This window comes from Seriola dumerili, unplaced genomic scaffold (assembly GCF_002260705.1).
Source record: "Seriola dumerili isolate Sdu_G_001 unplaced genomic scaffold, Sdu_1.0 BDQW01000003.1, whole genome shotgun sequence".
In the NCBI taxonomy this organism is placed as follows: domain Eukaryota; kingdom Metazoa; phylum Chordata; class Actinopteri; order Carangiformes; family Carangidae; genus Seriola; species Seriola dumerili.
In genome coordinates, this window is record NW_019174258.1 from 6,551,270 (window position 1) to 6,564,678 (window position 13,409).

The 13,409-nt window shown below is 41.5% G+C and overlaps 1 protein-coding gene across 1 annotated transcript in view; it reads right to left on the reverse strand.

Moving 5' to 3' along the window:
- The window catches only part of LOC111221017 (ras-specific guanine nucleotide-releasing factor 1-like), a 29,722-nt gene that overhangs the window by 3,557 nt on the left and 12,756 nt on the right, over window positions 1-13,409 (reverse strand). The window contains exons 8-23 of the mRNA XM_022744340.1: window positions 12,890-12,999; window positions 12,329-12,447; window positions 11,868-12,028; window positions 11,523-11,586; window positions 10,233-10,375; window positions 9,565-9,647; window positions 8,546-8,794; window positions 5,500-5,873; window positions 4,816-4,932; window positions 2,627-2,797; window positions 1,886-1,992; window positions 1,656-1,768; window positions 1,052-1,112; window positions 737-843; window positions 480-564; window positions 167-364 (exon numbers count right to left, since the gene is read on the reverse strand). Of these exons, the coding sequence (XP_022600061.1) occupies window positions 167-364; window positions 480-564; window positions 737-843; window positions 1,052-1,112; window positions 1,656-1,768; window positions 1,886-1,992; window positions 2,627-2,797; window positions 4,816-4,932; window positions 5,500-5,873; window positions 8,546-8,794; window positions 9,565-9,647; window positions 10,233-10,375; window positions 11,523-11,586; window positions 11,868-12,028; window positions 12,329-12,447; window positions 12,890-12,999 (2,262 nt within the window). The remainder of the gene's footprint in view (window positions 1-166; window positions 365-479; window positions 565-736; window positions 844-1,051; window positions 1,113-1,655; window positions 1,769-1,885; window positions 1,993-2,626; window positions 2,798-4,815; window positions 4,933-5,499; window positions 5,874-8,545; window positions 8,795-9,564; window positions 9,648-10,232; window positions 10,376-11,522; window positions 11,587-11,867; window positions 12,029-12,328; window positions 12,448-12,889; window positions 13,000-13,409) is intronic.

The following is a 13,409-nucleotide window of genomic DNA, read 5'->3' on the forward strand; positions in this document are numbered from 1 at the left end:
AAAAATGACATGTTGTGATTTTATGAGGAGTTACAACTATTTCTTAGCCTGGAGAAGCGACAGGACGTTCAGGAAAAGACTAAAGTTAAAACCTGAAAATTCTTTGAACCCTATCAAAAGCTGGTTAACTTCACAGCTGGAAGAACATGTCAGAAATGACTGATACCTGCTTGGAGACTTTGAGCCAGGTCTTCTTGAGGCGAAAGATGGAGCTGCGGTTGAGAGAGGATGTAATCTCTAGCACGGCATTGTAGTTGTGGAGGCAGCGGCAGATGTCGGCCACTGCCACCCATTTCTCGATCACGGCCACACGCATGTTGACATCGTCCCACTGCAGGATCTCTGTGGCGATCCTGTTACTGATCTAACAAAAAAAGAGAAAAATACATAATGATAAAAATGTCTATCTATCTATCTATCTATCTATCTATCTATCTATCTATCTATCTATCTATCTATCTATCAGTGTAAACACATACATCGTTGAAATGCTTGGTTGTTTTCATGATGTACGGAGTTCTCTCGTTCTTGTCATTCTTCATCCAGCCTTGACCAAAGAACTCCCTGTGGAAAAAAAAATGTTTTCAAATAATCAACAATGAAAAACACACCAACATTCACTGTGTACACTTCCCCTCTCCCTCCCACTATGTTTTTTATTTTATAGAGTACGTGCCTGTGCGTTTGTGTGTGTGTGTGTGTGTGTGTGTGTGTGTGTGTGTGTGTGTGTACTCACTCGTAGGGGATGACCTTGAAGACCAGGTGGTCCAGCAGTGTGAGTTGCTCAGCTATCTCCAGGGCAGAGTGGCTCTCAAACGGTTCAGTCTTACAGTCCTCCATGGCCTGACACACACACACGCACGCATACACACACACACACACACACACACACACACACACACACACACACACACACACACACACACACACACACACACACAGAGTGAAAAGCATTATCACAACTAAAGCATAAATCATTTATAGGTAACACCAGTCATTTCAAGAAGAGGTTTTTTTATACTAAAAAAAGCTTTTGTAATTTTTCCCTCACCATCTGTGTGATCTCTTCCAGGGTGACCTGGTTGTCTCCGGGGTCCTCCTGAGTTAGAGTCCTGCATACAAAATGACAAAAGTGCCATTATTTGACAGTTTTCTCAAAAATCGCTGTGACCTAAATCCACATAAATGGATCTGACCCGATGAAAAGTGCTGAACTTCACACTGGGTATTTAGTTCTGGTTATTTTCTTTTTTTTGGCTTCAGCTCCACAGTTTTATAATGTTTAGCAACAATGCTGACAGGTTAGTTAGTTTGCACACCATACTGGTTTTGCCAGGTCCAATGGAAAAACCTGTTCTGTCTTCCCAAGTGGAACAGAATATACTTGCTGCTTAGAGGAAATAGTGAAAAGTTTCTACTTTCTGAAGCTCCACTGCCAGGGTCCGGGTGTATTTTGTGTAAGTCCACTGGGGCTTATATTTAGGCCGGGACCTGGGTTGATGTACTGTTTCTCCAGTTTCTGTTTTTATCACAATGTCTGACTGTTGGCATCAGAGGTATTCTTGCAGAAACGTTTTTTTTCTTGTGGGTGCTGACAAACAGACGTGCAATATATGACTGTGTGTGCGATGAAGCGATGGTAACAGCAAACCAACCTGATAATGTTGGCAGCTGCCTTTCTTTCCTGTGTCAGGAGCTCTGGGTCATGCATCACCTCCTCCAGGAAACCAATTACCCGCATCTTCAGCTCTGTGTTCAGCTCAAAATCCTGAGGACCAGCACAGGAACAACAACAAGAACAGTGTCATTACAGAAGTGTTTTTCTTCTGGAAAGGCACAGAGGGAAAGAAACAAAGAAAGGGAAAGAAGGAAAGGTGAACTGTACCTGCGAGTGTTTGGAGACCCAGTGACGCAGCACGTTCAGGACTCTGTTTGTGGCAGCTCTTCTGATAACAAACTCTTTGTCCCCGTTCCTCTGGTCTGTTGGAAAACCTGGGACCAGTTTAACAAAATTACATTCAAACTGAATGTAACAAACATGAGATCATCATTATTTAAATGATTTCTCTTTAATGTTTTATTTTGCTTTCAGATTCAGAAAAAGAAGATATAACAGTCTTCGAGACCAGTGAAACATCATTCAAGAACTATAAATGTACATTTAGCCTAAGCTTCCCCCCTTAGCTTTTACTGCTTCTGTGCAGTAGACTGTAATCTTAAAGTACATGAAGTGATACTGACAATGTAAGTAATGGGATTAGGAATGTGATGATGTGTGAATGTAAATGAAGGAAGCACTCACTGTAAAGTTTGTAATTTGTCTGAGCCCCCCCTGGTGGTCATGAGACAATTGCTTTGGAGCAAAAGTTATATGATCTATAGTATGTGTCACAATCTAAATGTCTATTTCTCCCAGACGTGAGGCTAGATAAGTCAACCAGATATTACATTCACAGTCATGTTAACTCATCAATGTGTGTTTGGAGGCAACACATTGTAACAGATTTTCGTCACTGTTTCTGTGATCAGATTACACTTTATTACAACACACACAGGAAACGTAAAGGTAGTCCTCAACAAGCTTGTGTCATGGCCAACAGAAGCACCATGCCCTTATGTGACTGACCTGTGCTGGCGAGGGACATACGACGGTACTTCTCCTTGGTTGGCGTGCCCTCGTTGGCACCAGCAGTGGCGATGGCGAAGGCCGAGGCAGCAGAAAGGGCACTGCGGTTATTGTCCAGCTCCCGGCAAGATGACACCACCATGCCGTTGTTGAAGGAAAACAGGGAAAACTCTACAAGGAGGGAAACAAACACAGATGTAAAGTTAAACCCCTAATTAACTCTTCATTATTGTTCTGAGAAACTTTCACTACATTTAAAACAGTTCCTATTTTCTGAAATATACCATTATTACAATCCTTTCAGAGGGCATTTCTGAGCCTCTGTGGCGATTAAGGTGATTCGATTCCCTTTGTGAAGAGCTGTGGATATGTGTATAATCGAACTAAGTTGTTGACCAGGAGAGGGCAACAGAGAGCTAAAACAGACCCAGCACAGTGTGTCCTGCAGCTCGTGGCAGTGACGGTGTACACTCCACTGTGTCTGCCTCACTGCCTTCCTCCTTCACTCCCTCCCTTTCTCCCTGCCTTCCTCCGTTCAGCCGGGGGCGGTATAGAAGAACACGCACATCGTTGCTAAGGTACAAGGTTTCCTTCCACCTACTCACACAAGGTACTGGCTTCCCTTGTATCCAGCACCGTGGGAAGAGAACACACTGGGGATGAATTGTGCTTGACTACCCACGGGGTGGATGCTCCCTCTCTGTGCAGTATGGGGAGGGCTTGGAGGCTGTGGGTGGTTTTTATCAAGACCTTATTTGGCTATAATTACACTTGTCGTTTTCTGAAAAAAGTTTGCTATAAGTCTGCTGTGGCTATATTTATTGAACTCTATGAATCTCAGCCTTTTAACACTTCTCACGTGCACAAGCTGACTGTGCAGTGTCCATCTTTTTAGATCTGAGGCATGTTCGATGGTAAAAACACATTCTGTTGCCTTTGATATTGGTATAATGCAGAAACATGGCTTGGACCTAAAATTTGCAATTGTTTACACAGTTTTCCCTGCTAATAATTAAAATTTATTATTTTTCCCAGTATTTGAAATGTTAATAGGAAGTATAAGATGTCAGTGTGAAAAATGTGCAAAGTTGAATGTATTCGAGGAATAGTTTGACATTTAGGGAAATACACTTATTTGCTTTCTTGGCAAGAGTTGGATGAGCAGATTGGTACCACTCTCCTGTGTGTATGGTAAATATGAAGCTACCATCAGTTGTTAGTTAGCTTTGCTTAGCATAAAAATTGGAAACAATTGAAAAAAGCTAGCCTGGCTCTGTTGAAAACAAACAAACAAACACCATCCATCTAGCACCTCTTCATGTTCACAAATTAACAACTACTCCCTGGGCTTCCCCTGGTTGCCTGGCAACGTCATGTGATGATAAGACTTGACAGAATTGCTGCTCTGGACCAAAAAATAGTCCATATCATAACCGTCCATAAAAACACAATGTGTTGTTTTTACACTTTGTACTCATAAAACTAATAATGTGTAACTTTTATCTGACGTAATAATTAGTGAGATATAGACATGCTGGACAGAATTTGTTACCTTCAGACAGAGCCAGACTAGCTGTTTCCACGTTCCCACTCTTTTTGCTAAGCTAAGCTAAGCTAACCAGGTGCTGGTGGTGGCTTCATATTTACCGCACAGACAGAGTATCAATCTTCTCATGTAACTCTCGGTAAGAAAGCATATAAGTGCATTTCCCAAAACTTTGAACTATTACTTCAAGCTGTTGACCCTTAAACAGTCAGGAAATATCCGGCCTAACCGGTAATCCAAAGGCCAAAATTGTGTTATTTCTCCTCCAACTCTGGTCAGTGCAGTTCAACTTGAAATTTGCACTTTTAAATTTTCGTGTCATTTCAGTGTAACTGCTCATTTCATATTATTTGGTTCAGTCATCCCTTGGTTAACCCTTAGAAGTATTCAATGGTGGATGTAGCATATTATTATTATTATTTTATTTATTCTTTTATTATTATTGATCTTATTTTATTATATTTTCATTCGCCAAAACACTCTTTCTCACTCATTTCTTGCCAACTAATTTGTTTTTTTAACTGGTGGGTTGGGATTCAAAGGTAGATCACAAGAGGTTCTAAACAAGTGTTGGACATACAGCATCTTTAAAGGCACAACTCTGGGTCACAACACAATGGCTGAGTATGGAGTCACACTGTACCAGAGTTTTTTGACTTGACGTTCTTAGGTGTTGACGGGGACTTTGGAGGAGACATTTCAGCTTCTGCCTCGTCACTCTGACTTGGGTCTTCATCGCATTCCTCTCTCACCGACAGATCTGGACAGAAAAAAAAGGGTTTCAAAATCAAGAAGAAAGAGAGCAAAGGAATTGTGTGATAAAGAAATGTGAGGACATAACCACTGGGTTAGGGTTTGGGAGTTGATAATGGCAAGGTTGGGACAGAGAAGAAAACAAAAGGTCTAGACAAAAACTGAGGAAACTACAAAGCCCATGAAGTCTGGACGAAGGAGTCATTTTAAAATCTTTATGGTCGATAATTATGATCAGTTGCACTTATTGTAAAAAATTTTAACCCAAAAGACATTCATGGTCATTGTCATTCTTTTTTTTCTGATATAAAATTACAATTCCATGTTTATAACCACATTTGAGATTCTGCTGGCTGCTCCTTTGCTGTTCAATCCGAAATGATACTGTTTAAAAAAATTTTTTTTCCTTTATATAACCAAAATATACATCAGCACCGCTTCACAAGTGTAATGGAATACAGAGGATACATACAGTAGCAGATATGAGCATGACAGTGGAACTTGTAAAGCTGCTGCCACAGTACACGAGAACCTCATTAAAACTGAGCAAAATCCCTTGGACAGTGATTCTGACCTTGCTTGTTGGGGACAGACTCGTCAGCCTTGCCTTCGGCTTTGGGCTCACCCTCGTCTGGGATTTTGCTGGCCATGCTGCTAGACACATAGAGCTTGTTGATGTCGAGGGTGGTCTTACTGAAGGGTGACATGGTGGAGTGCATGCTTGCATAGCCATTGGAAGAGCAGCTGAGTGCAGCCAGGTCCAGGGCTTTGCCCCCTGTGATGATGGGGATGTTGAGCGAAAGCTTGCGACGTCGGTTGGGCGAGGAAGTCTTGGTGATGGAGAGAGGAGGAGGGGAGGAGAACTTGCGGCTGGCACGCGGCGACGTGGGTGGCTCGCCGTAGAGGAGTTTGTTGTTCTGGCTGCTGGCAAAGAAAAGCTCCAAAGAACTGCAGGAAAGGAGAGAATCAAAGAGGAGAAAACGAAAGGACGCGTGAAAAAGACAGAAGGATGAACATTAACAAGAGGAAGTTTCACTACTAAAAAACAACACTTTGAGTGAATATTTCAGTGGCTTGAATAGGAGACAGTGGAAAGGGGAGAAATGGGGGTGTGTGGTGCTCTTGGTGTCTGCACACAGAAGCAGAGAGGGAACACATTAACCACAGGGCTCCTCTGGAGCTCTTGCCTCTTTTATTTAAGCTACATTGTTTAAGACAGCATCCTCCTTGCACTGAGAGCCACCCCCTCTGAAGGCCTATAAATAGCATGTCAAGTGACAGTGTGGGAGGCACGGGTGCTGCCAACAGCAACCAGCCCAGGGGAGGCCCACAGAGACACGGGGAGAGAGAAACAGAGTGAAAAGGGGAGCCAGATAGAGACTGAGAGGGAAAGTGGGAGAAAGACATAGAGGTGCAATGCAAAAAAAAAAAAGCAGGGGCGAAAACAGTGAGACAGAGAGGGAGGGGGCGAGAGAGGAGCAACATAGTGGATATGAATTCCACCACAGTGAAGGCTGCTGGCTGGGAGTGGGCGAATGGGAAGCCTCCAGCCCTGTATGGTGTTAGCTGCAGCCATGTTGGGTCTCCTCTCCTAAATTCACAAAACAGTAAAAGAAAGGAGATGAGAGGAGAAAATATGAGGATGGGGGAAGGAAGAGGTAGGGTGGGTGGAGAAGAGAGGGATGGTGGTAAGGCAGGTAAGGATGAGGCAAAAAGAAAATAAGAAAGACAACGGACAAAAAGCAAACTGGAAAGTCAAGACAGGACAGATTTATAGTGGGGAAGAGGAAAGACGAGAAGAGATAATTTAACAGGAGAAACCAGAGAAGTAAGGGTTAGGAGGAGAGGAGATGAGAGGAGAGGAGCTAAGATGAGAGGAGAGGAGAGGAGAGGAGAGGAGAGGAGAGGGGAGGGGAGGAGAGGAGAGTCTGGGTGCAAAACACCACCATCAATATTTAATACCGTAGAGCCGCTGCAGATGATGGGAGAAAGGGAGAGAGAGAGAGAAAGGGAGGAAGGGAGGGAGGGAGGGAGAAGATGAGGAGAGAAGGAGAGGGTGGGGTCCTGCAGCAGAGTGAAGGGTTGCCATGGTGACAGTGCAGCGGAGAGAGGGATGGTCAGACTTGTGGAAAGAAAAATAAAAGCGAGAGAATGGAAAAGGGTAAAGAGAGGAAGGAGAAAGAAGAGGAGGGGTTAGGGAGAGGTGGGTGGATGCAGGACCCAATTAACTGTGATGGTGGACCGACGACGTGTCGGTGTGACCTCTCACTGCCTCCTCTCTGGTCCCTTCTCACCTGGACAAGATATGATAGCATGATGAGGTACTTACAGACAGTCCAAGTGAGCGCCAAGACAAATTCAAACACCAGGGAAGTCCCACCATTTCACTGCACCATTACAGCACTGTTGCTGCATCTTCAGCAGAAAACATGTGGAAATCTCAAACTTTGTTCCTTTTTCAGTTGTGACAAGCTGCAGGGACTGGGCTCGCAGAGAAACGCTTGGGGGAGTTTAATGTAACACAAGGATTTTTAGCTCTGCTGTGTAGCAGTGCTAGTAAAGAATGTGCAGTGATGGACAAAATTATAAAAAAACATTTCATGAAAAAGGACTACAATAACTTTGAAAAAACTTAATCTCAATTGCAAACACTGCTACAGAGATGGACTGATACAACACAGGCTTGATCACATTTTAGATGGACTTGAAACTCAAGTTAGTTGTCTCATGTCGGTTTGAAAAGACACACATCAAATACTGGCATTCAGAGTAATCCGACCTGTCTTTGTAGCAGTGCTCGCCAGCACCAGTAGTTTTTTATTTTGGGAAGTACCACTTGTTCGCTGTCTAGTTGAGAGTTAGATGTAGGGTGGTAACACTCTCGTATCTGTCCAGAAAATAGGCCATGGCTACAGCTACCAGCTGCCAGCAGCTTAGCATGATTTGCAATTTAATCTCAATTGAGACATCCAGCCTAGTTCGGTCTGAGGGTAAGTATTCTGCCCACAAGCACCTCTAAAACTCACTAATTATCATATTATATTGTCTGTATATCTTGTTAACTTGTTAAGACAAGTTGTGGTTTTAAGGTGTTTTAAGTGGCAGAACAATTTTGGGCCAGGTATTGTGATCTGCACAAGACTTGAGTGATCACCTTGAGTTTATTAGGTAACCAGAAGAGACTTTGGTTTTGGACGAGAGACATAAAATATAATGTGCTAATTATGGTGAACGTTAGCGGCACCTGGCAAAGACCCAGTGTAGCTGTATCCGCCTGTCTCCAGTCTTTATGCTAAGCTAAGCTAACTGTTTCCTAATTGTACTGTAGTTTCATATTTAACAGACAGATATAAGAGGGGTCTCTTTCTTCTCATGTAACTCTTGGCAAGAAGATAATAAGCACATTTACCCAAAATGTTGGACTGCTCCTTTAAAGACATTCTTTTAATGAACTATAGTCTAGAGTGGTCAACTTCCCCACAGATCTGGAATTAAAACAAGGCATACTATGAAATATGCGGTAAAGCACACACATCACACATACACACAGGGACCAGAGAAGTTTAATCTTCAAACTTTGGTAACCCTCTTGGAATCAACTCAGTCAGGGGATCACTCACCGTGCAGGGATAGCACTAATGGGCTTCTTGTAGATGGTGATGAGCTTGTCCAGCACTACGTCGGCGCTGGTGAAGACACGGTAAGAGTGGAGGAAGGTGTTCAGGAAGTCGATGGAGAGGAAGCGCAAGTCGGTCAGCCTCTCCAACAAGCGTTCCACGCTGGCGTAGCGGATTTGCAGCACCTTGCAGGAGTTCATCATCTTGCTGAAGCGAATGTCAACATCATCGCAGTACAGGCTGGTGTCTGACCTGCGTCGGAAGGCAAGAGGGGTTAGGAATGTTACTCAAAGGGATTTGCCTTCCAGTACTTATGCAGCCAAGTGGTATGTAGATATTTTCTGGTCATGTGTAGCTTAGTGGATAGAACACAAACACTGACATGGGAAGGGGTTTGTTTCCCCTGTAGGAAAAAATATTTAAAAAATATATATTTTTTGCAGTTATCTGACAGTAATTTGATGATTAATACATTTAAACCACAAGAATAAAAATGTGGAATATGCAAAACCTAAAAATGTTCCACAAAGTACAGTAGTTTTAGCCCTGCATAGGTCTCAGTAGGTTGTAAAGTCTTTGGCCCTGAATGATGGAGTCTCGCTAGGAGTCTGATCAACTTTTGGTCAGACTCCTAGCGAGACTCCATCATTCAGGGCCCCTTAGACCATGCAAAGGATTGTGTTTATTGTGTCAGAGCTGCCATTGAGCTGAACTTGGGGGGGCTCTAAAATTTCTAGTGGTGGTTTTGTAATGTTTTTGCTCTTGTATTTCTATCTGTGTGAGGACTTGTTTAAAGGGCAGTTTAAAGTAAGGCTAAAGTTTGGGGTTAGGCAGTTGTTATTGTCAAGGTAAGAGCCCAGGGAATAGGTTATGTGTAGTAGTATAGAGGTATATGTGTGAGTTTGGGCACATATATACATGCATTTTTCATGAATTTGTCATGTATCTATGTAATGCTGATTCCAGTCTCTGTTTGTGCATGTATAATGTATGTGCATTGCTGTGTAGCATCTGTCTCTCACTTAATCATCTGTGGCACGGAGACTTTACTGTTTTCCTCGAAGGCGTTCATCATCAGACCATTGCAGCGGATGTTGTCAATGCACTGTAATAATGCAAACAAAGAGACAGAGAAAGGGCTGTGAGTATAAAAGCACAAGAGGGTGAGTGAGTTCACAAACCTGTGGATGATACATAAGTTAAGTTTCTATCCTTACAATCAGGTGCGATAAAGGCCATGAACCGAAGGACTTTCCTCTTCTGATTCTTTAAATTATGTTCTGTCTCAAAATTCATCAGATCCCTCGTGGAACCACAGAAACACACTGAAGTAAAGATTAAAAATCTTCTCAAGAAGAATGTAAATAGCACAGTCTTTTCTCCATAATTGTTGATGCTGTATCCAACTTTCACTTCTACACTAACTGACCAACAATTTCTGTAGATTAACACAGAGTTTAGTCACTTTAAGTAAGTTTCAATGCTACCCTTCTATGCTTCCTCTCATGATATGGAGGAAGCGTTCGATGTTTGTAGCCTCCAGTCTGAGCTCTGATTTTATGTGTGAACGCCTCATCTAATGACTGCTGACATGCCTAAGTAAAATTTGCACCTCACAATCCTGCTGTGTGATTATTTGGAACATACTGTATTCAGTATTAAATACTTGAACACAGGTGAGGAGGCATACCTGGCTGATGTCACTCGTCCACGCTGACTTCTCCTGTCGGGATGAAGCCACCAGGATGACGGTGTAAGGCTGGACGTCTTTGGGCTCCACCATCACTTTAAAGTCCAGGTGCTCTGTGTCCTGGCCACTCCGCTCCCCTTTGGCTGCAAAGCATAAATTCAACAACCTTTATTTTAACAGGAGAGAATAAAATACACTGACAGATTACACTATAAGACTCTTAAAAAGAGGAATAAACAAGAAAATGTAGAAAATGAAAAGAAAATGTAGGCGTAGCAAAGCTTAGTTACTTTTTCTATTCATGACTGTGTATTTCAAAGCTCTGTGAGGGCCAATCATAATTTTTAAATTGTAGTTAGTGACGGATTTTTATATTGATTTGTACCATTTTACCATGAAAAATACCATTCTATCAGAATCTTTCCCTCACGACTTACAGTATAAGCTAAAAAAAAAAAAAAAATTGTTGATCCATTTGTCGACCATTGCATGATGATCTATTGTGGTTATCTTGATTAAATCATGTGCAACTAGCACCAGTCAACAATTATGAGTGTGACTGTGTTGGTTAAATTTAATGGTGGTGAGTAAAGAGACAATATCGTTTGAGGAAAAAAAAGTTCACGTAAGAAGGATTATTTTGAAGAATTGTCAGGTTTGTATCCAAAGGGCTCAAAGGAACAATCTGCTCAGTCAGAGAATAATGTAACATGTTATTCATTTACAATTTTAACAAACTGTTTTATTGTAATTGCTCACTCTATCCCTGCTACCCCATAACACAGCAGTTACTGTGGGAATGAAGGGAAAAAGGTAGAAAGGATGCAATTTCTTTATAAATTTCATCAGTGTGTTAGGGAGTGAAAATTCAGCCTCACACAACAAACACAAATTGCAAATTTTGTCTCAAAAATTAAAGTTGATGGGATGTGGGTAACATACTCTGTGTATATACATCACTTTATGCTTATTTAAAGATTCTGCTACCTTCATTAATTTTCAAGCAAGTAAGGGCAAATAATATCTTCTGCTCATCATGGAAGTTAGTATTGTGAGACTTCAGGACTGTATTAGATTAAAAACTGGCCCCACAGAAACACAGCATGTGCAGTTTTTATCAATCACTGACTGAAGTTGCTGCAAGTTGTGTTTACTGAAGTGATGCAAGGTGATGTGAGGTGATAACTTGATGTTTAATCTACTTCTTCAGTACATATAAACTTGTACAGACAGTATTTGCAGTATGTTGAGAAAATATTTGAACAAACTGAACTGTACGTCATAACTTACACTCATCATCTGTCCCCTCTGGCTCCTCCATCAGTGTGCAGTCTATGAGAGACACCACTCCATTCTGTGATAGGGGTGAAAGGTTGCACAGTCACATACAGCATGTTACCAGCTAATAGACAGTGGAGGTGTGTGTATAATTTTAACTTTAAATATTTTAATTATTAATTTTTGAAAACGAAATTGCTCTCTTAACTTAAATACTTCACAACTTTCATTGTTACCCTCATGGAAATGTAATTCCAAACTTCAAAATCAGAATTTTCATCTGTTTTATTAGATAGTGTGCTAAAAGCTTTCTTTCTTTTTTTTTACCATGCCGTCTCAGTTACAATATTGCTGTACCTTAGTGATGTGAAGTTTTCCTCCAGAGCCTCGGGTACAGATGATGAGATGTTTGGAGAAGAGGAAACACTGTCTCTCACCTTCCTTCTTCAGAGACAGAGAGCCCAGTCGGCCTCTCGTGATCTTGCCTTTCTCACTCATCGGCACCTGGATCAGAGAACCTGTGGAGTCACGCACACATATAAACACACATGAGGAAAAATACGCAATTTCCTCTCAGCTCTTCATAATGACCTTGACTTTGAGCTTGATGTTGTTGGTGTTGTTGACGTGTCCAACCTTCAAAAAACCTTTTGTGATGTGTCATTTAATCATTAGGTGACATTGTATCAGGTGTTGGCAGGTCAAAGTGCACAAAGTATTTACAAAGTTTGTGAGTGTGGGTTAACATTCAGATTCCTGTTTTTAATGTAATTGACAATGTAATTGTCATCTTTTCCCTGTCAGTGAAACGAACTTACCTTGCCTAACGAATGTCTGGCTGGTATCCAGCAACACCTCACAACCCTCCACAATCATCCGCTCAATAGCCAAGTTCTTCCTGATATTCTCTGTCTCGCTCACCTCATCATGCATGATTCTGAAAGGACAAAAAACAATCATGGATTCAAGTACTTCACAGTTAAAGCTGTATTGACTGTCACTTTGGTCCATGATCACTTTACCTGATCTAAGAGGACTGATGACAAAATTGCTTTATGAATCTGATACAGTAGATATACCTGTGTCATGTACATGCTTTATAATATGTTTTTAATCGCAGGTGATTTAATTACATGAGTCAAACATACAATTTACTGGCCTATAGAGTTAGCTTGGAACAGTTTTGTAAACCAGAATAGAGAATGTTTCTAACAACATGTTTAGTATCAGCACTCTCTGCCATTCAGACTGTCACAGTGATATGATGAACAACAATGCAAAATTAATGTGAGTGTACAATGTAAGTCCTACAATCAAGCACACTGAGATGTAACATACAATACATTTTCAATTGCTTGACCGACTAACAGAGGATTTACCTGGAAAGTTCCTCCAGTTTTGACTTAGCGTAGTCCAAACTGTTTCTCTCCACATGCTCATGGGGTGTGTGAGCCAGCAACTCATGCAACGTCAGGATGTAACGAGGGATCTGAGAGACATAGAGGGAGTGTGACATGCTTAAAACCACTTTTTCTGTTAAAATGTAAACTTCAAACTTTGAAAAGTCAAAAGATTCAAAGCTTTTTAGAAGCATTTGACTCTAATGGCCCTGGACTGGTAATTAGTTGGTCATGAGGCCTGTCTAGAATTTGCCTGAAGGGCTGAAAGATCATCTCTGAAATCAATACAAATGTGTTGCATTAACTATAGCTTTGATAATCTCTTTTTAACAGTGAGCTACTAATACACTTGAAACTATGAAGTATTTCAATAAATATTCAATAAAACCTTAAATTTCCAACTTTTCACTTTGGAGTTGGGAAGTAAATGTTGTAAAGATAATGATGTACTTTGGTGTTTAAATGTCACACCTGCTGCCCTCAGCCACGAATAGCAGTC